Source organism: Falco cherrug, chromosome 15 (assembly GCF_023634085.1).
Source record: "Falco cherrug isolate bFalChe1 chromosome 15, bFalChe1.pri, whole genome shotgun sequence".
Taxonomy (NCBI): domain Eukaryota; kingdom Metazoa; phylum Chordata; class Aves; order Falconiformes; family Falconidae; genus Falco; species Falco cherrug.
The window spans coordinates 7,107,270-7,127,139 of record NC_073711.1 but is presented as its reverse complement, the minus strand read 5'-3'; the positions used below and the strand labels follow the sequence as shown (position 1 = coordinate 7,127,139).

General features: G+C 48.9%; 2 protein-coding genes and 1 long non-coding RNA gene across 8 annotated transcripts in view; 1 reads left to right on the top strand and 2 right to left on the bottom strand.

Annotated features, from left to right (window-relative positions):
- GRIA3 (glutamate ionotropic receptor AMPA type subunit 3) overlaps positions 1-6,980 on the top strand; it is a 154,070-nt gene extending 147,090 nt beyond the window's left edge. For 2 of the 5 annotated variants that reach the window (XM_055727412.1, XM_055727409.1), the window contains 2 exons: positions 4,541-4,788; positions 5,415-6,980. In XM_055727412.1, coding sequence (XP_055583387.1) covers positions 4,541-4,786 — 246 coding nt within the window. In that variant the 3' untranslated portion in view covers positions 4,787-4,788; positions 5,415-6,980. Of the gene's footprint in view, positions 1-2,267; positions 2,383-4,540; positions 4,789-5,414 lie in introns of those variants that run through there. The other 3 variants (XM_055727410.1, XR_008735233.1, XM_055727411.1) reach the window with 3 other exon arrangements.
- An 875-nt stretch (positions 6,981-7,855) lies between these two features.
- On the bottom strand, positions 7,856-15,561 carry LOC129737409 (uncharacterized). The gene is made up of 6 exons (XR_008735234.1): positions 15,428-15,561; positions 15,148-15,323; positions 13,976-14,061; positions 13,646-13,881; positions 8,997-9,085; positions 7,856-8,739 (listed from the first exon to the last, which is right to left on the bottom strand). It is a non-coding gene; the product is annotated as an uncharacterized LOC129737409 (long non-coding RNA).
- Positions 15,562-18,148: 2,587 nt separating this feature from the next.
- Positions 18,149-19,870, bottom strand: part of THOC2 (THO complex subunit 2) — a 55,520-nt gene continuing 53,798 nt past the window's right edge. For both annotated transcript variants that reach the window (XM_055727151.1, XM_055727152.1), the window contains one exon: positions 18,149-19,008. The gene's annotated coding sequence lies outside the window, so the exon portion shown is untranslated. The remainder of the gene's footprint in view (positions 19,009-19,870) is intronic.

The following is a 19,870-nucleotide window of genomic DNA, read 5'->3' as shown; positions in this document are numbered from 1 at the left end:
AATCCGCACAGCTCTTTCTGCTGGGCTTGTAACAAGTAGGTAAAGGCACCGTGGTTTGCACTGCAGTCCTGCATGGCTGCTTCCAGCACGTGTGCCCGGGGGTCACCGGGGGGTCGGCACAGCACCGCTGCCCAGGAGGGGCCACGGGGGTGGCTTGGCCAGGACCTGGCTGGTCCCCATCCGCACCAACCAACGGGGTAGGTGCATTACCTGCAGCACCCCGGGCGTTTGCGGTGTCTGTGGAGCGTGCTTTGAACCCGTTGATACTTTACAGCCCTGCCTATAGGTGGATGCAGAGGGAGCTGCGGTACAGCTGGTGTTCAGGGTGCCCCGGGCTCTGGTGGAGGGGCTCCGCGCCGCTGCCGGCCGAGCCTTCTGCCGTGCGCGGCTTGTCACTGCCGCCCGTCGGCTGCGGCCGGCTCGCTGCATACAGCCTTCCCGGGTTGATACTTCATTAGATTACAGCTGCTCCTTTAAAACAGCCATCTGACAAAAAATAAAACCTTGGCTGGTGCCAAATGCCCTGTGCAGCCCAGGAGGAGTGGTGCTGCCTCTGGCCAGCCGGGAAGCTCTGCGGGCGTGGGCAGTGCCGGTATTGCCGCCGCTGGGGACCAGTGGCTCTCCCCACCTCGGTGGTGGTCCCCGTTTTTGCCCTCCCTGCTGGCCTGGGTAATGCCGGGCTGGGTCACGGCGGTGCAGCCTGTGGGGTGTTCAGCTTAGGAGCTCCGGGACATGCTCGTTTCCTCGTGGTACCCCACGGGCTGCCCGGGCTGGGCTGAGCACGGGGCTTGTCCCCTGCTCCGTGGGCTGCTGGCACCTCTCACCTGCTCTCCTCCCGACGGGCACGGAGCACCTCCGAGGGCAGCGCCATCCACATCAGCCACCCACAGGGCTCACGGCCACCTCGGAGGCAGCTTCTTGGCAGAGAAGGGAACGGGGCTTTTCTTCACCAGCTGCTTCCTCCGGTACCTACCTGCCCCAGGCACGGCAGGGCGCAGCTGGGGGCCGTGCTGCGAGCATCTCCCGAAGTGCCGCCGTGTAGTAAAGCTTGTAATTGAGGTGGTTTGTACAGGTTGTGCTGCTCTTTCCGCCCGGTCTCTTCTGCTCTGCAGAGTCCTGCGCTTGGGGCAGGGCTGGGGGAAAGGTGAGGGGCAGCGAGAGCGAGGGGTGAGGCTGGCAGCGGGGCTGAGCCGAGTCCCCTCCGCCGGCAGCAGGCGGGGATGGCTCCACAGTGGGGCATCTTGCAGGGCAGCCGTACAGTGTGTCTGCCTGGTGTCATCCCGTGCAAGGTGGCACAGCATGGCTGAGGGTAAGGACCCGTCCCTTTCCTCCCCACCAGCTGCCTCGCACAGCCATGGAGCAGGGATCAAAAGTTCAAGCAGGAGCAGGAACTGAAGATGGCCCTGATGTAGGGAGCCCTAGAGAACAGGCAGGAAAAACCCAAAGACATCACATGAGGAAATGGAACTGACAAAACCCAACCAAGGGCTCCTCAGGTGCTGCTTTCCCGCAGGGAAGGGACAGGCCAGCTCTGGTCTCCCTGGGCTTGCAGGCTCTTAGCAGACAGCTAACCTTCATCCTGCCAACATTTCCCACCCAGGGCACTCTCAGCCACAGTTTCCATGTTAATTTGTTTCATAAAGGTCTGCATTTGCTTATTTTCTGCTGCAGCTCCCTGGACCGGCGGTGTTCAGGATGCAGCACTCACGGAGACTCCCAGCATGGCCCCTGCACAGCAACTGCAGGAGTGGGAGAATGGAACGGCCGTGATGGCTGGTGACACCTCCCTTGGTGGCATCCACCCTGGGGTCCTTTACTTTTCAGAGGCGGACACACCCCTGCACCCCCGGGTGTGGGGGGCTGCTGGGGGGCTGGGAGCGCTGGCCGACCCTGGGAAGGCAGGCTGGCTGGGCTGGGGGGCTTGCTCTCTGTTAGTGCAATACCGGGGTCCGGTTAGATCAAAGCCACCGTCATCCCTAAAGCTACTGCAGGCACCTGTGATTGTGCCAAAGTGGGAAATTGGCCTTGCTTTGTTTCTGCTACCTTCATTTAACAGTGAGTGCCGATTACTCAAAGCGATATGGGCAGGACCTGGTAATATAGCGTTGCTCTAGCGTTAACTTAAGGGGATGATCCAGTTGCCTGCAGTGTAAATATTGTGGCCAGGAACCCTGCTTTATCGCTTTGTATAGTTTTAAAGTAGTTTAAAGATTGAATAACATAAAATAACATAATATAATGTTATTTATGTTATTTCCCACGTGAAGAACTCCTGTAAACCTTGCAGTATTGAAACTCAGTGAACAAGGCATCTTAGACAAGCTGAAAAACAAATGGTGGTACGATAAGGGTGAATGTGGAGCCAAGGACTCCGGAAGTAAGGTCAGTCGCTGAAGGTCTTTTTGTACTGATTAGCAATCACATTTTGACCCACTGTTTGTTTATACAAAGAATGACTCTCAAAAGTTGATATTTACATTTTGAAGGTTGAAAGAAAAGCAATAGAAAAAAAAATAATTAAGTCTCTGAACGTGACAGCATTTTTCTTTTGTGCAGTAACAGACTGTAGTTGTAAGTATGTTTTACTATTTGAGTATTTGGCTAGAAAAACACAGAAAGAGAAGCCCCCAAAGCCTCCCAAGCTGGTGTCTTCATTTAAATGTGCACGTTTCAGCACAGCCAATGCGTATTGTTCAGGCCAGCATCCTTTCTTATTTTTAGTTTTATAGAAAAAAACACATTTTTGTTTCAAAATTGTGACTTAGATTCTTTACATGTCAGTTTGGGAAACAGCCACACGCTTGCTAAGGGTGGACGATTTCAGGACAGACCTGTGATAAGGAAAAAAACCCACCCTTCCTGCCCTGGTTCCCAATTCGATTTGAAATTGGTTTGATTTAAAAGGAAAAAAAAATATCTGGAAATACTATTGGTAACTCACAATATAAATGTTGTATATTCTTTTTGATTCTGCTTTGAACCATTTTGCTGCTGTACTGCCCTGTCCCACGCCGGCCACACTGCAGGGCCAGCCTCCTTGTGCAGGAGCGCTGGAGACCCCAGTGGAGATCCCACCCCTGAGGTGTCCGCTGGAACAACCCCATAGCCGCACACTTAAATGCAAGAAATATTTCTTTACACATGTCAGTTAAAAGAAAACACAGAGGATTATTTATTTTTTTTAATGCTTATAGAGCCATTGAGAAGAGCGCTGTAGAAGTGCTGGGCTTGTTGGAGTAAAGGACATTATCAAGGACACCAAGAGAAGGAGAAATCCAGCTCCAGCTGAAATCAGTCGCAGCCGAGTGCCTAACGCCTCTGGTGCCTGTGGAAGAGCTCTCTATAATCACTCAAACAGAAAACTATAATTTGGAAGCACCCTCTCAGTGTCAGAGGACGATTGCAAGTTCCATCAAAGCCAAAAATAAAAATTCATTGATTTCAGCTGGGCTGGAAGTTGCTTAGGGCATCACCCTGTGGCTGTTGTACGAGGTAAATTTGGGGTCATGGGACATCCGAATGCACAGCAGCTGCAGAAGGCAACGGTGATTGAGAAGGGGTGTAAATGAATCATACCTTTAGCTTCAACAGCAGGCTGTTGGCTACAACCGCATCTATCCAAACTGCCTGTGAAACGCACAGGCACTTACAAGGTAGATCCTATTTTATTCTGACTACGTGCAACTTTTGCTGTCCCTGGAGATGCTCATAAACCAAGCACCATCAGCAAGAGTCTTCCCAGGGCACAGCCCCTTGCCACAGGGCTCCGGCCAGGCACCCTGCCCGCCGGCATCCCTCCCGCACCCAGCCAGCCAGCCCTGCAGCAGCAAAAGGGTTGCAGCTCTCTAATCCGCTTACAGAATCCCGGTTTTACAAATGCAAGCCTTCTCCCCCATCTGACATGTATTGAAGGAAGGTAAACCCTGGGCAGCATCTTTTTGTGTTGCAATGACCAGTTTTATTTGGTAACTCACCCTCCCTCGGTCACCACAGGTGCTAGTTTAGCTGAGGGCTCTGCTGCTTGACCTTAAAGTAACTGACCGTCTTCCTAGGGTGGTTTGGTGTGGTTTCTTTTTCATAACTGTTGGAAAAAAAAGGTAGATAAGTTTAGCAGCATCTCAATAATTTTATCTACATTCACCAAAACCGAGCGTGCAGTGGTTTGGGTTTTCCTTTGTCTCGTTTTATAGTGGCCTTTGGTAAAACCTGCTGTTCTACACAGCCACTGCTTTCCCCGTCGGAGCCTTCCCAAGGTGCCTCTGCCACCAGGGATGCTCGGCCGTAGCCAGGTTTGCTCTGGGATGCTGCAGGCCTGGGGAAGTCAGTGGCCAAAAAAAAATAAAAAAATCTCATCGCCTTGGAGTCGGCCAGGGTTTTGCCCGCTTTGGGTGGGAGACGGGGGGACAGCACTGAGCCACGAGCGGGACACTAAACGCTGTGAGCGTAGCTATTCCAGCTAGGGCTGAGTGCACATAGCCTGTTGTCTGTCTGCCTGCCTGCTCCTGGGTGCAAAACTAACAGCATGGCTCGTTTCTCTTAGGACAAGACGAGCGCTCTGAGCCTGAGCAATGTGGCCGGGGTTTTCTATATCCTTGTGGGAGGCCTCGGGCTGGCCATGATGGTGGCACTCATCGAGTTCTGCTACAAGTCGCGGGCCGAGTCCAAGCGAATGAAACTCACCAAGAACACGCAGAACTTCAAACCTGCTCCTGCCACCAACACCCAGAATTACGCTACGTACAGAGAAGGCTACAACGTGTACGGAACAGAAAGTGTGAAAATCTAGGGGTACGGCTACGGGCCAGGAACCGAAACCCTCTGGGTTTTCTTCCTTCCTTCTTTTCTTTCTTTCTTTCCTTCTTTCTTTCTTTCTTTCTCTTTTCAAGGGGTGTGTGCTCTTTTGTTGTGTGCCTCCCCCAGCGGACTGCTGCAAAAGGGCTTTTCAGACATCGGCCGGTGGCAGCCTCAGAGCTGGTACACATGATTTAAATTCCTCCCCTGCACAGAAGTAAGCTGGGTACCTTGGGCCTGCATTACAAACAGCGATAGCTGGCTTTGTGCTGAAGTAACTCCTCTCTCCAGCGCTGGGCTAGTTTCAGCACATAAAAAAGTGTTTTGTTAATTGCTTTAAAAATTACCGTAAGCAGGAGGCGCATCTCTCTGGCCAGTCACCTCTTCCCCTTTATTTTTCAAGCTATAATCAGGTCAGGTAAGTGCTTTTAGGAAGTCTCAAAAAAAAACTACAGTAGAGCAATAAAGTCTGCGCTAGAAATGCCATTTTCTAAAGTGTGAAAGGCAGAGCTGAACTGCCGAAAAGCAACTCTGGCAAAGCCTGGTTAGCCCATCGCCCACAGACTGCGCCTCCCTGCCCCTTGCTGCCGGGCAGTGATGAAATCTTTCTGGTTTTATTATAGATCCTCACCCTGACAGCACGCAAGAGGAGAAGCAGCAGAGAATGTGGCTACTTCATGGATTTGGACCACCTGAGCCAGTCGTACTCTCTCTGAGGTGTCAGGCATGACACGCATTGATGATGGTGCAATGTACTTTTAATAGGGAAAAACTGATATTTTTTCCTTCAGTGCCTTATGGAAGACTCTGAGACTCACAACAATGCAAACCATCACCGAAATATTCTTGCTTTGCTTGAAATAAGAAAAAGTAAAAAGAAGAAAAGAGAAAAGAGGAGAGAAAAGAAAAAAGAAAAGGAAAAGAAAAAAGATTAAAAAGAAAAAAGGAACGAGAAAAGAGAAAAGAAGGAAAGGAAAGAAAAGAGAAAAGAATAAAAAGAGAAAAGAGAAGGAGAAAAAGGAAAGGAAAAGACTGGTAACAAGATATTAGTATGTGAAAAAAATTTCTTGTAAAAAAATCAGTGCAACAAAAGCCATTCTTTGATACCACTGCACAGTAAATGAACTTGTGTCCTGAAAGCAAACCGCAGCTGGTTTCATCAGCCACCCCAATCGTATCAAATTATGAAACTCCTCCTGACACAAAGCCTCAGAAATCTGCTGCGTGCGAACATGGACTGGCCTGTCACTGCTTGTATGAGCTGATGTCAAGATGTTTCAGTATTTACTTACCAGTGGTGTGATTTTATTTTTTTTCCGAGCCACTCTCCAGCTAATTTGAGCAATTTTGTATAGCAGTAAAAGGTGTAACACCTGAAGAAAAGAATCTGTGCATTAAAGCCAGTTGAGGTCAATGACTGTGAATCTGTAAATCCAAAAGAAAGTAATTTGTGGAACTGCATGTCTTGCTTCCAGATCAGTAAATTAATTTCTTGACAAGGTAGCTAAAGTGTGGGCAGAAAATATTGCATTCCTTTTTTTTTTTTTTTTTTAAACTATCATCAGGCATACCTACAGGTGCTTTATTAAAATGACATTGGGTGGCTTTTAAGAAAAAGAAAAAAAAAAAAAAAGCTACTTGCTGTTTAGGTTCAGACCATATATCTCTTTTCTTGCTGCGCATTTGCATTTTAATTCACTATTTAATATCAAGCAATGAAGCAAGAGAAGTGCAGGTTAGTTTTGCCCAGCCTGCTTCTGCTTCACCCGAGTTCTCCCACAACTAGCACTGTGCTCAGCTAATGCTTCTCGGTAACGGTCCTTTTACAACAGAAGTAAGGAAAGAGGATAGTAACTCAAATTAGAGCTGCAGTTCCAGAGTAATATTAAGCGATCTAACATGACTCCTGCTCGTACTGTTATATTATACCGGCTCCTGCCAACTCTTGTTTCATGGCTACTGGTGAGAGGATGCTCCCGTCCTTGCCCTCTCCTTGCAGAGAACACCGCGCTCCAGCCAGCACTGCTACAGGTAGGGGCTCACTATTACTCACATCCAACGTCTTAGCAGCAGCATTTCAGCCTTGAACCTCTGCCCGGAAACTACTTAACTTCATCTTTTAAATAAAAATAAATAAATAAATAAATAAATAAATAAAAAAAGCAAAAGACAAAAAAAAAAAAACACAACCACACCTTTAAACATATTGTCAGTCACCTGGGAAATGTTCAATGGAATATCTGCATACTAATTACCTCTAATCGACAATATGTATTTTCTGTAGTTTACTATAGAGTTTTATTTCATCAGTAACATACAATGAAAAAGGAAAGTCATTTAAAGCAGTCTGACCCTTAGGCATTTAGTTTGCTGATGATAGATTTGAACTTTTAATAGGATTTAAAAAAAAAAAAAATACGGGGAAATTCTTGTTAAAAATAAGTATTTCCAACAAAATGTAATATAAAATAATTTTAAAAGCTCATAGGAGAATAATTTATTGATCAAGTTTTTAACAAGATATTGACAAAAATTGTTGGTTTGTTTTCATTTTCTTTTCATGAAACTGTGATTTTTTTTTCAACTTCTGAACGCAATCACGTCCCCAGCAAGGGCGAGCTAAAGCTGTGCAGTTATGAGATGTATTTAAAACAAACATTTTTCTTAAAAGCTGTATAAAAGATGTATGTTTATCAGATCAATTTTTAAGAGTGGAGGCTTCACACCGGTGAAGGGAGTTTGGTAAATGGTTCGATATTTTTTAAACTTGCATGTAAAGCTAAAACAAAACGTGTTGAGTGCTTACCAATTCCAGCTACCAACTTCAAGCTATCGGAAGTTCGGCAGTAGTCTCACGTTGATTTGTTTCCGTATATTTTTTCATTTGTTTTGCTTTGGGGGATTTGGGGGTTCTTTCCTTTTTCTACTTTTTTCCCTCCTTTTTTCTTTTTTTTTTTTTTTTTTTTTGTTTTTTGTTTTTTGTTTTTGGTTTTTTTTTTGTAATTTAAGTTCCTATTTTTGGTCGTTGAAACTGCACTTCAGTGAGCAGAAAAATTGCCAAGCAAACTAATGGCTGTAAAAGCATAAACTGCATGTGTGGGCATCAATTACTGAGCCTCATTTTAATGAGGTGTTGTACAAAGAGTTTTAATACATTTTGTAAATAAAACTGTAAAGAAAAAAAAAAAAATGAAAGAGCCCACTGATCTTTTCACCAGAGGAGAGAGAATCCCTGCCTCCTGATATCCCTTTGGCCAGGAAGCTCACCTTGCTCTCTTTGGGATGCCCTGCAGGTATTTTGTTTGGGGCAGAGGATGCCACTGATGCTTCACCCACACCACTGAACAGAGGATGCTGCTGGGAAATGTGTGTTTCCGTTTCCGTGCCCTGCAAACTATTTTTTTTTTTTCTTGCTGAGATAAAACTGGTTGATTGTGGCCAGGTCTGAAGGGCATCCTGCAGGGAAGGGGGGAAGGGGCAAGAGAGAGCCCCTGGGGCTGCAGCCAGGGAGGGGGATGCTATGCCCTGCCCCTGCAGTGGGCACCAGTGCGGGTAAATAAATTCCTCAAATGTTGACTATATAGATGTCTTTTCCTGCAATTCCCACATTTTTAGCAATGCTTTTTTAAAAAAAAAAAAAAAGAACAAAAAAACCCACCCAACACCCAACATTGCAGCTGGTCCTGACTCTAATTTATTGAGCTTACCTCTGCCAGAGTTCGGTTTTTCCAAGTCGCCACAAGCAATGAACCATAGGAAGTAATCTCAGTACGAAAACAACCGATGTGCTCCCAATCGCACCCATCAGGGGTACCCCCAGCCAACCAACCTCGTGGTCCCCATCAAGAACCAGCTCCCACCGTGCTCCCTGGGCACCACAGGCGGTGCTCCCCTGTGAGCTGGAGCAGCACACGGCTTCATTTGGGTGGCTGGGGATGTAGAGATCATCTGAAAAAGAAAAATCCAACATCAAAGGGCTTGGGCAGATAGCGCTGCTGGTGGGCATGGGACCTGAGTCACCACTTGGTACCTGCTGGCAAAGTTCACCCTGAAGCCCAACCAGACAAGCTGCCTGGACATCCCTTTGGTGGGACCTCAGGGAAAAACATGCATGGCGGTCACATTGATACCTTTCCCCAGTGGGCAGCCTCTAATGGCAGAGACATTAGGGTCTTGTTTAGGGTTCTTGACATTTAGGGTCCCACCTTGGCTCTTGGTGCATGTGAGCGCAGCGGTGGGATGCAGGGGCTGAGCCCTTCTGTGCGTCTTCAGCCAGGTCTTCAGCAAAACAAGCCTACGAATAAGCAAGGGCTAAGTAAAAGCAGTAAACAATTATTTGACCCTAAAGGGCTGAAGGTTTCAGGTTGTTTAGGGGGTGAGAAGAGGGCTCGGTGCAGGGCCAGCCCTACTGCAGGGACACAGCATCCCTCACCTTGGCCTTGGGGGGAGCCCTCGCTGAAATGAGCCTATTTATATGTAAAGTGCCCACACAACGAATGCAGGGAGGCATGAAAAAAATACTGTTCTGTCCTTTATCTTTCATTTCACATTCAACGACCAGGCCAACATGAGTGGGCTACACTTTTCTAGAGCGCAGTCCTGAGCTGCTCCCGACGGGATGCTGAGCAATGCTCCCATCGCCGGGTACCCACCGCAACGTGCCGCTGCTGGCGGGGCTTGACTCGCCTGCAGAGCCCCAGCATCGAGCTGGGAGAGTGAGAGCCACAGGGCAATGGAGGCTGCTGGCTAACTAACCCTGGCACGGCGCCACCAAATCCCAGCAAAATGGGTGTGAAGTTTTGTCCATAAATATGCATCAGGCTGAACGAGGGTGGGGGACAGCCCCACGCGGGGCCATGGCCACAGGGATGAGGTGCAGGAGCAGGTCCTGCCATCCTGGGGCTGACGGGGCCCTGGAGCCTCCCTGGGCTGCAGGGATGGTGCACGTTGGGCCAAAACCCTGGACTTTGCAACAACACGCTGCAGCAAAGGCAGAACAGCTAGTGCCGCAGCCCAGGGACGCGGGCTTCTAACACACCCCAAAGTGGCTTCGCCTCTAGACTTTTGGAGGGAAATAATATCAAGAAAAATTCAGAGTGAGCCATGCAGCTTCCAGAGCCATCGTGGGAGCAAAATGAGCCCAAACTGTGTTCAAGTTCAAACCTAAAAAAACCCAAACTGGTAGCAGCAAAGAGTACATCCGACAACAAAATAACACTAACAAACCGTAGCACAACTCCCACTGTATTATTATGGCGTAGTTTTCCTTCCAAGGTTTTGTGCAAAGCACTACAACATTATTTTATTAAAAAAAATATTATTTATGGTTATTAAAATAATAATACGTCATGGTTATTAAAATTAAATTACAAAATGTCTTCGGTGCTCAGATTCATCATCTCAGTCTGGAAAATTGACTCTATTTTGCAGGCAGCAATACATAAACAAGCTCCAGATAATGATAGCTCTATTCAATTAAACTCAAGGATTTAAGTACAGAGATAATATTTTCATGGATATTATAAATTTCAAAGTAATATTAACTCATAACGTAATACATCTAAAATTGGTGTCAGGAAGGACAGTGCCCAGAGGAGCAGCAGCGCCCATCCCCAACACGCGCTGTGCTTGGTGCCCCCACGTCACCGGGGCTGCAGGGGAGGCCCAGGCTGGTGTCACACCATGGGCTAACGCCGGTGGCGTTGGGGTAGCCACTACCATAGCTCACCTGGCCCAGGAGCCCCAGGCTGGAGCCCCACCACCCAGTGTGGTGCCCGACAGGGAGGCTCAAAGCCCACCAGCAGCCCTGCTCTGGCTCTGCGCCCAGGCTCTCTGCATTTCACGTCATCGCTAGAGCAGGGTTTGTAGCATGGCGGCATTGCTGCAAGAGCACCGGCAGCACGTTCCAGCTTCCCGCAGGGGCATCAGCGGCAGCTGCCCCGCGAGGAGAGGAGCAGCCGGGCACCGTGCTGGTACCTGGGGAGGGGAGTTGGAGCAAAGGAGCTGCCATCCCCACCTTAAGGCCAGCAAACCCCCCGCCCCATCCCTGCCACCAGGCTCTCCATCCCTGCTCCTGCCTAGCATAGCTGCTAAGGCACGGCACGGCTTTGGGGGCCACTGGGGCAGCGGCAGCCTGACGCGCTGGGTGCCCGTGCGGCCGCAGGCTGACACCGAGAGCGGGATAATGAAACCTTCGTGCGCACACCAAGTATTTATTTATTGCCTTTTCAAACATTGAAGCGTTAGCCCTAAATTATTTATGATAGCTATGGCATTTTAGGATGACAGGCCATCTTGCAGAAGAGCAAGAGGACAAGCTCCTACTCCACGGTAACTTGTAATCAGGAGAGCAGGAAGGGCAGGCAGAGCGGGGAAGGCGTCAGGAGAAGCGGGGAGAGGGGAGGCCAGGATGAGCAGAGGCTTTCCAGCGGCACAGAGGCTTTCCTGGCTGCCGAAGAGGCTGGTGACATCGCCAGCAGAGCTGACAGCTAAAGGTGAGCTCCGAGCCAATTTGCAGCAGCAGACAAGGATTGACACAAGGATGAGCAGCGGCACCTGCTCTGTCCCAGCAAACGCTTACAGGGGATTCTCCCATCATGTTTGTTGCAATTTCAGGCCTTGCTGTCTTTACCCCAGTGCTGCGGCAGACACCAAGCATGGGCGACAGGCGCTGGCTCTGGGAGGGGGCTGGGGCTGGGAGAGGGGGAGCTGGGTGCAGGCTGGGGGGTGGGGGGCTGGGGGGCGGGGGTGAGCCACCCTCCCAGTGTGGGGGCCTGAGCTGTGGCTGCTCCCCGAAGGGTTGGCAGGGACCCAGGCAGGTCCCCCAGCCCTGACAGCAGAGCCGGGGCAAGGCACATAAAACCTATAAAAAATGCACAACACAAACCACAGCCAGGACGCCGGTAATGACTGGTGCTTTAGATAATGTTTAGCATATAAATAAAGTAATTGACCAATTAATGAGCGCGTGGCAGGTGCTTGATACGCTGCAAGGAGTAGGAAAACGTATGATGTAACATCAGAAATCGATGAAAGGCACGGAAAAGCGGCGCTGCAGGCAGTGCCTGCCCGCCGGGGCTGGGGGGCCGGGGGCCGCCCTCCTGCGGGCACCGAGCGGGACAGGGGCGGCCCGGGGGGGCGCCTGGAAGCCGCGGGGGAGGGGCCGGCCACCCCCCTGGCCCCCGCTGCCCCGTGCAAAAAAGCACCGTCTGGGCCCCGAGGAGCGGCGTGTGGCCCCGGGGCTGCCCCCCCCCCGCGGTGCTCTGAGTGCCCGCGGTGCTGCCCCCCCCCGCGGTGCTGCCCCCCCCCCGCGGTGCTGTGCCCCCCCCCCCCGCGGTGCTGCCCCCCCCCCCCCGCGGTGCTGCCCCCCCCCCCCCCGCGGTGCTGTGCCCCCCCCCCCCCCCCAGCGGTGCTGTGCCCCCCCCCGCGGGGAAGCCCCTCACAGCCCCGCGGGGCAGCAGCGGGACGCGGCCGCTGCCGGTGCCCGGAGCAACACTGACATGCAGCGGCCGCTCGGGGTGGGAAGCGCCGCTGCCCCCCCTACCCCCGGCCCCCGCAGAGCCCCCGGCCCCCGCAGAGCCCCCGAGCCCCCGTCGCTGCCAGCCCCAGCCCCCAGAGCCCCCCCTGCAGCCCCCCGCCCCCTCCCAGAGCCCCAGCACCCCCGAAGCCCCAGCCCTGGCAGGCTGAACCCCCTTGGAGCCCTGGCCCCTGCAGACCCCAGCCCAGGGGTCTCTGTGCCCATCCACATGCTTGGGAGACCCCCAAGCCCAGCAGGACCCCATAGGAAAGGGGGGTCCCAGGAGCCCATCCGCTTCCAGTCCAGCAGCACCCAGGCTGGGCACCCGTTCAAGCCCACCTCCATTTGCCCAGCGCCCCCCCGCCAGCAGCTGTCACCCCTTTCAGGCTGGCATTTTCGGAGAGGGAGGTGTTTGCTGTGTGCTCAGGGAGCAGATTTTAATATCATTCAAAGCTTTTTAACAACTACTGGATTTGAATTCCAAATATGGACTGAGCAGACTAATTACCAAAAACCTACAAAATTAATGTAAGAGCCACAGTTTGATCTGAGGCAAATAAATATAAATGATATTTATTTAATATTCCCCTGCCCTTTAAACAAGGGAAGTTTGCCATAGTCAGGCAAAATAGCTTATTATAAAATAGCTGAAGCTATGACCTATCACAGATGCTGCCGATTACACGGAGTGATTAGAACATCACATCAGACAGGCCACACCACAAATGGGGTTTAATCCACGGGTGCTTTGTAGCAGGTTTTCCCCCGGACCGTGCGCCAGGACGGTGGCAGGGTGCAGTGCTGGAGCTCCTCTCTCACCTGCCCACTCCATTCAAGGTCTTTGGACTGCCCCCCCCACCACCACCACGAGCTGTATACAGCTCCCACCACCAGGCACCCCTAAACACTCCCTGGTGTCTCCTCACATCCAGCTGAGTCCCTGCAGAGAGCCACACAGGGGAGAACACACAGCTTGGTTTTGACAAGTTTTTTTGGGGGACACACACACAAAACCCTCCCATAGGCATGAACTTGGTGAGACACTGTCCCCACAGCCCCCCTGGGGCAGCCAGGGCAGGGCAGGGCACAGCTGGAGTTCTCACCTACAACGTGCTGGCACAAAGGTCAGCGATTCCTTTCTGCCCGCCGCAGTTTGCTCCCAATGTAGCTCTACGCTTGCCACGCCAGCAACAGGGTGAGCATCCTGCATCCCGCATCCCTCATCCCACATCCCTTCTCCTTGCCCACCACCGCTGAGCACCCCGCCAGCCGGCAGCCCAGGTGAGGGACCAGCCCTCCTGCTGGGGCAGCATTTTTTAAATGATTGTTTCAACTCACCTTTAGGCATCTGGGCTGACAGCTAGTCCTCCTGTTCCATTCGGAGGTCACCGCAGGAGGTCCCAGGGGGACCTTTTCTTCACCCATCTCGGTGTGACAGCTCCGGGGGGGGATCGACTGCTGCAGCCCCAGCTGGCTGCCTCGTGCACACCCGACCGCAGCCTCAACTTACTCACATACCAATAAATTCCAAGGACTAGGGTGACTTTGATGGAAGTATTTCATTTTAGACTGCCCTAATGAGTTAATTAAAAGTGCCTGAGTATTTAGCTTGGATACTCACCTTTTTTGTAATTCTTCCCCACCTCTAATGAGGTGGGTAACTCTCACCTGATTCCCTTCCCAATTTGTCTGTGTCTTTCTTGCACTGCAGGACAAAGGTTTGTAATCTTCTCTGATTCATTCAGAAGTCACCTCTAATTAATAAGGACAAAGCTCATCAGAAGAGCTTTACCAAACAAGTCTATAAGCACCGCAATTTCTTAATATTCGGTATTTTCACATACAGCCAGATTCCCAGATTACTGAAGGCACTAACTGACCAGATCACAGAGGCACCGGGGATGCTCAAGTTTTGGTCCAAGTTCCCTTTCTCTGGATTATATTTAAAACAAAACAAAACAACCCCAAAAAAAGACCACAAAACCAACCATCCCAAACCCACACAATATTTAAAAGACAAGTAAGTCTCTGTGTTCAATAGTACTAACACTCGATACAAAAAGGCTATTTTTTTATCATTATAGTCAGCAAATCCCACAATCACAGAACGGTCAGGGTTGGGAGGGACCTCTGGAGACCACCCAGTGCAGCCCCCTGCTACAGCAGGGTCACCTACAGCAGGTTGCACAGTCACGGCCAGGCGGGCTGGGAACGTCTCCAGAGCAGGAGCCCCCAGACCCTCTCTGGGCAGCCTGTCCCAGGGCTCTGCCACCCTCGGGGTGAAGAACTCCTTCCTCCCGTTCAGCTGGAACCGCCTGTGCTGCGGTTTGTGCCCACTGCCCCTCGTCCTGTCGCTGGGCTCCACTGGGAAGAGCCCGGCCCCATCCTCTTGACACTCGCCCTGAAGATGTTTGTAGGCACTGATGAGACCCCTCTCAGCCTGCCCTTCTCCAGGGTACCCAGGCCCAGCTCCCTCAGCCTCCCCTCACAAGGGAGATGCTCCAGCCCCCTCATCGTCTTTGCAGCCCTCCACTGGACCCTCTCCAGCAGTTCCCTGGCCCTCTTGAACTGGGGAGCCCAGCACTGGGCCCAGCACTCCGGATGTGGCCTCACCAGGGCAGAGCAGAGGGGGAGGACCACCTCCCTGGACCTGCTGGCCATGCGCCTCCCAACGCTCCCCAGGATCCCACTGGCCTCCTTGCCCACATGGGCACACTGCTGGCCCATGGGCAACTTGCTGTCCACCGGGACTCCCAGATCCCCACAGAGCTGTCCCCAGCAGGTCAGCCCCAGCCTGTACTGGTATATGGGGCTGCTCCTACCCAGGTGCAGGACCTTACACTGGCCTTTGTTGGACTTCATGAGGTTCCTCTTGGCTCAGCTCTCCAGCCTGCCCAGGTCTCACTGGATGGCAGCGCAGCCTCTGGGGTATCAGCCACTCCTCCCAGTTTTGCTTCATCCGCAAACTTGCCGAGGGTATGCTCCATCCCTTCATCCGGGTCACTGATGAAATATTCTATTTGCCAAAGGATTGGTTTTGTTAATGTTGAATCCATGCAAAAAATCTATTTCTAAACACTCCTGGGAATAAACCGAATTGATTTGCTTTGTGGACGGTACCTGTAGGCCAAGATCATCTCCTGCAATTAAAAATGCATCGTTAGCACACCTCACAAGGCAGTAATTTTTAAGCGTGCACATGCTAAATCTCCTCTCAGTCCTGTCATCTACTTTAGTGTCAACAGTGTCACGCACTCAGGCGTGGCCATAGCTCAGATCCCCGTCACCTCTGAAAACACCCAGGCTCATCGCCTCAGGCAGACAGGGGCACGCCAAAGGAGTTCTTAAACTGAAAAACAAAATTCTCAAGGAAGAAAAAAAAATTGCTATCTTGCAGTTATTGAAAAGTTAAGTTGTCAGCAAAACACTTGCCCCACCGCGCCACCGATGTTGTGAACCGCCCATTGTTTCAACCACCAGTTAAAACAACTAATTCATGCTGAAGGTTCATTAGGCTCGACACTGTTAAAAGACACTATCAGTTCAGTACACAGCATAGCTCACACATTCCACTGTTTTAAAATAGTCATTATAAGCAAATTCTGAACAAACAGCAATTGAGCCCCATCAGCTTGACCTGCTGCTGATGTGCAGACAGACTCCTGGCTGTCACTGAAGATGGCTCCTCAGCAAAGAAATGACTCAGAAAATCAAGCTCCTTACATATATATATATTTTTTATTTTATTTTTTTTTTGGATAGGGGAGAGCAGGGCAGGAAAAAGCAATACAGGTGTGGTGCTCCATACAGAGCAAACCAGTGTTGTTTAAACACAGCATACAGCAATCAACTTACCATTTCAAGTAGGATTTAAGTTTTTTATGTCCTCTTTATCTCCTTGTGGGTTTTATTTTTAAAGTTCACATAAATAGAACATTGAACATTCAAATCTATTAATACAACTCTGTTCTGAGAAAAATGCTTTTATACACTTCCCCTGAGCAAGCCCCATTTCCCAGACCTGTTCAATAAGGACCAATCTCCTCGCATAAACTTAAGTTGATTTGTATCAGTTTCACTAATGAGCATCAATGAACTTCTTTCTGGGAGGACATGGCCAACAGAAAGCATTTATGGCATCACTGCTGCTGCAAGCACGGTGCTCAGCAGAATTACGGCAACGGAGCCCGGTGTGATGGCAGCGGTACAAACCACCGCAGGCCAGCAGGCAGGATGGATTTTCTGCTTGCCAATCTGAAAACGTAACCCTGAAAAACATGATAATCCCCTCCCATTAGACATCATAAAATAAGTGAGAACACACTCCTTTTTCTAATAATTCCAGTATTATAGGGCCTGGAATTCATTACAATGCTGGGAGAAGTCATACTGACAAGAGCTCTCACTTTGTTACCAAGATCACCACTTCACAACACTTAAGCCACTTAGATCCCACACACCTAAGAAACCGGTCCTTAACTTGCATGACTTCATCTTTTTTTTTAAAAAAAATTGAAATTAAAAAGTGATTACAATTAGCTTTCTATTTGCCATGCCTGTTAAAAATAAAGGAAAACTTCACCCCAGCTTTTGGGCAGCGGCTGTGGCAGCTCTCACAACTTCTGCTCACCGTCTTCTGAAGCTGCACGAGGACCAAGGCTGTAAGGCTTTGCAGTTTAACTAATACTGCAGTCTCAAGTATTGTGGAACACCTCCCACTGGCATCAGATCCTCTCCTCTACACCCCAACGCACTTTTATTGTATCAGTTCTGAAAAGAAAGCAGATCCCTACCAAATGGATGAGCAACAGAATCTGAATTTAAAAAGGAGACAGAAGGTGCAGTAAACAGAAGAGGCTGAAGAGGAACTTCTTGGTGCAGTCTCACACTGCAATTCAGCCGACTTGGTGTTTAAATGGCACCAAAAGGGAAGTTTGCTTCCCTCCTGCGGGTCACTTCTCCTCCTGTCATACCTGCTGAGTGCAAAGGGGCGCTCAGCTGGGGCTTGCAGCAGCTGCCTGCTTCACGGGGCTCCGGGAAAAACGAGACACAAGCCCACTCAAAGTTTCAATCGCTCCTGCAGTCCCTGGGGCGAGAGCTGGTTGTAAAGAAAGAGCATGAGAGATGCACCATCTTCAAAACTTAACAAGAATGCAGCTGCAACAGCACTCCTGCTTTTTGGTAAATACACATTTATTGGGCATATGAACTGCTGTACCCAGGCCACCTTCTGCAAAGAACACAGAACAGGGGTTCTTTCACAACCCACGTTTTCTAGTTGAAAACAAAACAAAACACAAAACTAGTGGTCGTTTTTACTGAAGGAAATCCACCCCTTTGGTAAGGACATTCAGTCATGAATGTATCTGAAGACTTCCAGAGCCGAGGATTTCTTACCTATGTGAACATCCGAGATGGCAGCTTCACCAAAGTGACCTACCATGCTACGTCAGAAGAGAGGCAGCGTCCCTTTCTTGTCAGGCATTAAACTGGTCAAACTAAACCAAGAAATTTTTGAGACCCTCTAAGGCAGTCTAACTTGCCTAAGTCAGGAAATGGGGGGTTGGTTGCCAGAGACTTCAATGAGCTTTGGATGAGGGACAAATGCCTCGGAAGATGTAAAACTGACTGAAGGCAGGAAGGCAAAACCCCTGAGCCTCTCCAAACCACGGCGCACACCCGTCCCCTTACAGCAGGCACCGCGCCATGCAACGAACCCTCTGCATCTGCTCAGCCAGCAGGTACAGAGCACCGTAAGCAAAACCACCCTCCCGCAATTCCAACTCACATCACATTTTCATAGCGATACAAAAAGCAATAAAGTGACCACACAGAGAATGATTTACGACCCATTGAGAAAACTATTGTTTATTTAGAAAAAAGGTTACACTGGTAGAATTCAGCAGATAAAAAAATTCCTTTTTTTTTTTTTTTTTAAAAATGTCATTGTGAAACTTTTCAGACTAAAGTTCAGCAATACAAAGCTCCTGTAGCTGTAATTGAAACTTAATTTATTTCAGTTTTGAAGAGAGCATTTCCAATCAATCTAAAAACAACATGACAAACAAAAGGTGTGGCAAGGGACAACTGAGCACAGGTTTAGGTGGGGATGGAAGGGATAGGGTTCATTCTTTTTTCTTTAAACAAGTCAACGTTGTACACAATATACAAATAATCCCTAAGCATTGCATGAAAACAGTGCTCCCACTTGACTTTTTTTTTTTAGTTACTGATATTAAAAACAGGCCAAGTAATAAATAAAAACTGAGTTTAAATGAGGTAAATCCAAAAAGGTTCAATAACTGTTTATTTGTGGTTTTCAAACATCTAAAAGAATGCATTTCAGATTGAAAGAATTACTAAACTCAGGCAGTATTTTTGACAACCTAAAGTGGAACTCTGTACACATGAAACCTCATTTGCACTATGGCAACTGTTTGTTTGCAGCACATTGTGCTAAAATATGGAATAGGTAACACTTTCAGCCAGGTACTGAAAATAAATGTGTAAGAAACTAAGCAACAAGTTAAAAATACAGTAATGTACAACAATTAAATCCTCAGCATGGGGAAATAAAGCAGAGAACTGAATAATTTAAGGAGATGCAGATGGGTCCTCTTCATTCACAAATTTCTGTGCAATCTATACTCTGGAAAATACATTTCTGGTCACAGCTGGATATCTTCCCATTTCAATCTCACCTGCAACAAAGGTATACATAATTGAAATTAGATGTAGTTCAAATGAATACTGATCTCACAGCTTAGCATTTTATTTCAAAGAATGAGGGGAAAAATGGAACTATTTTAATGAGTCAGTCATTCCCTAACTCTAGTTTAATCTACAGCAAGAACTGTATTTAATGTGAGCACTGCACAGTAAGTAGCGGAACACTAATGTAAAGATAAAAGTAGTCGCTTATTTCAGAAGTACAACCCTCTCAAAATGTTACTATCTCTACATTAGGCAAGAAATAAATGTAGTCAGTAAGACATTTTACATTAGGAAGAATGTTCTAAAAGATTTAACAAGCAGAAGCACAGGATTAGATTCCACAACCATGTCGCTGTAAAAAGGATTTTTTCATACTTCACTACACAGATGATGGGGTGCGGTCAGTACTCGAGGCCAGATGCTCCAGTTTAGCCCACTGCACAGCCAGTGGTAGGTTTTACTGTGCAACTGACATTTACTTAAGCACTTGTTGCTTAAATGATGATGATGCATTCGTAAAAATGCAGTTCTGCTTTTTTAATTGATGGCAATCGTTACTTTACATTGAACTGCTGATCAAGATAAAACTTTACATTTTATTATTAAAGCTGCAAGTCCTCAGTAGTGAACTTCACCTACCAAGATGACCTTTTTTTTTTTCCCCTCTTTTTTCCAAAAAGTAACATTTAAAGAAATGGGGTGAGGGGAACCTCTGGGATCCATCCACTCTGAAGGACAGAGTAAAAAAATTCCTTGAAATGCCCTCCAAAAAATGCTCATAATTTTCAGTTTGGAAGTTATTCACAGAAGCATCTTCTATTATTTCAAGAAAATAAACCAAAAAGAAAC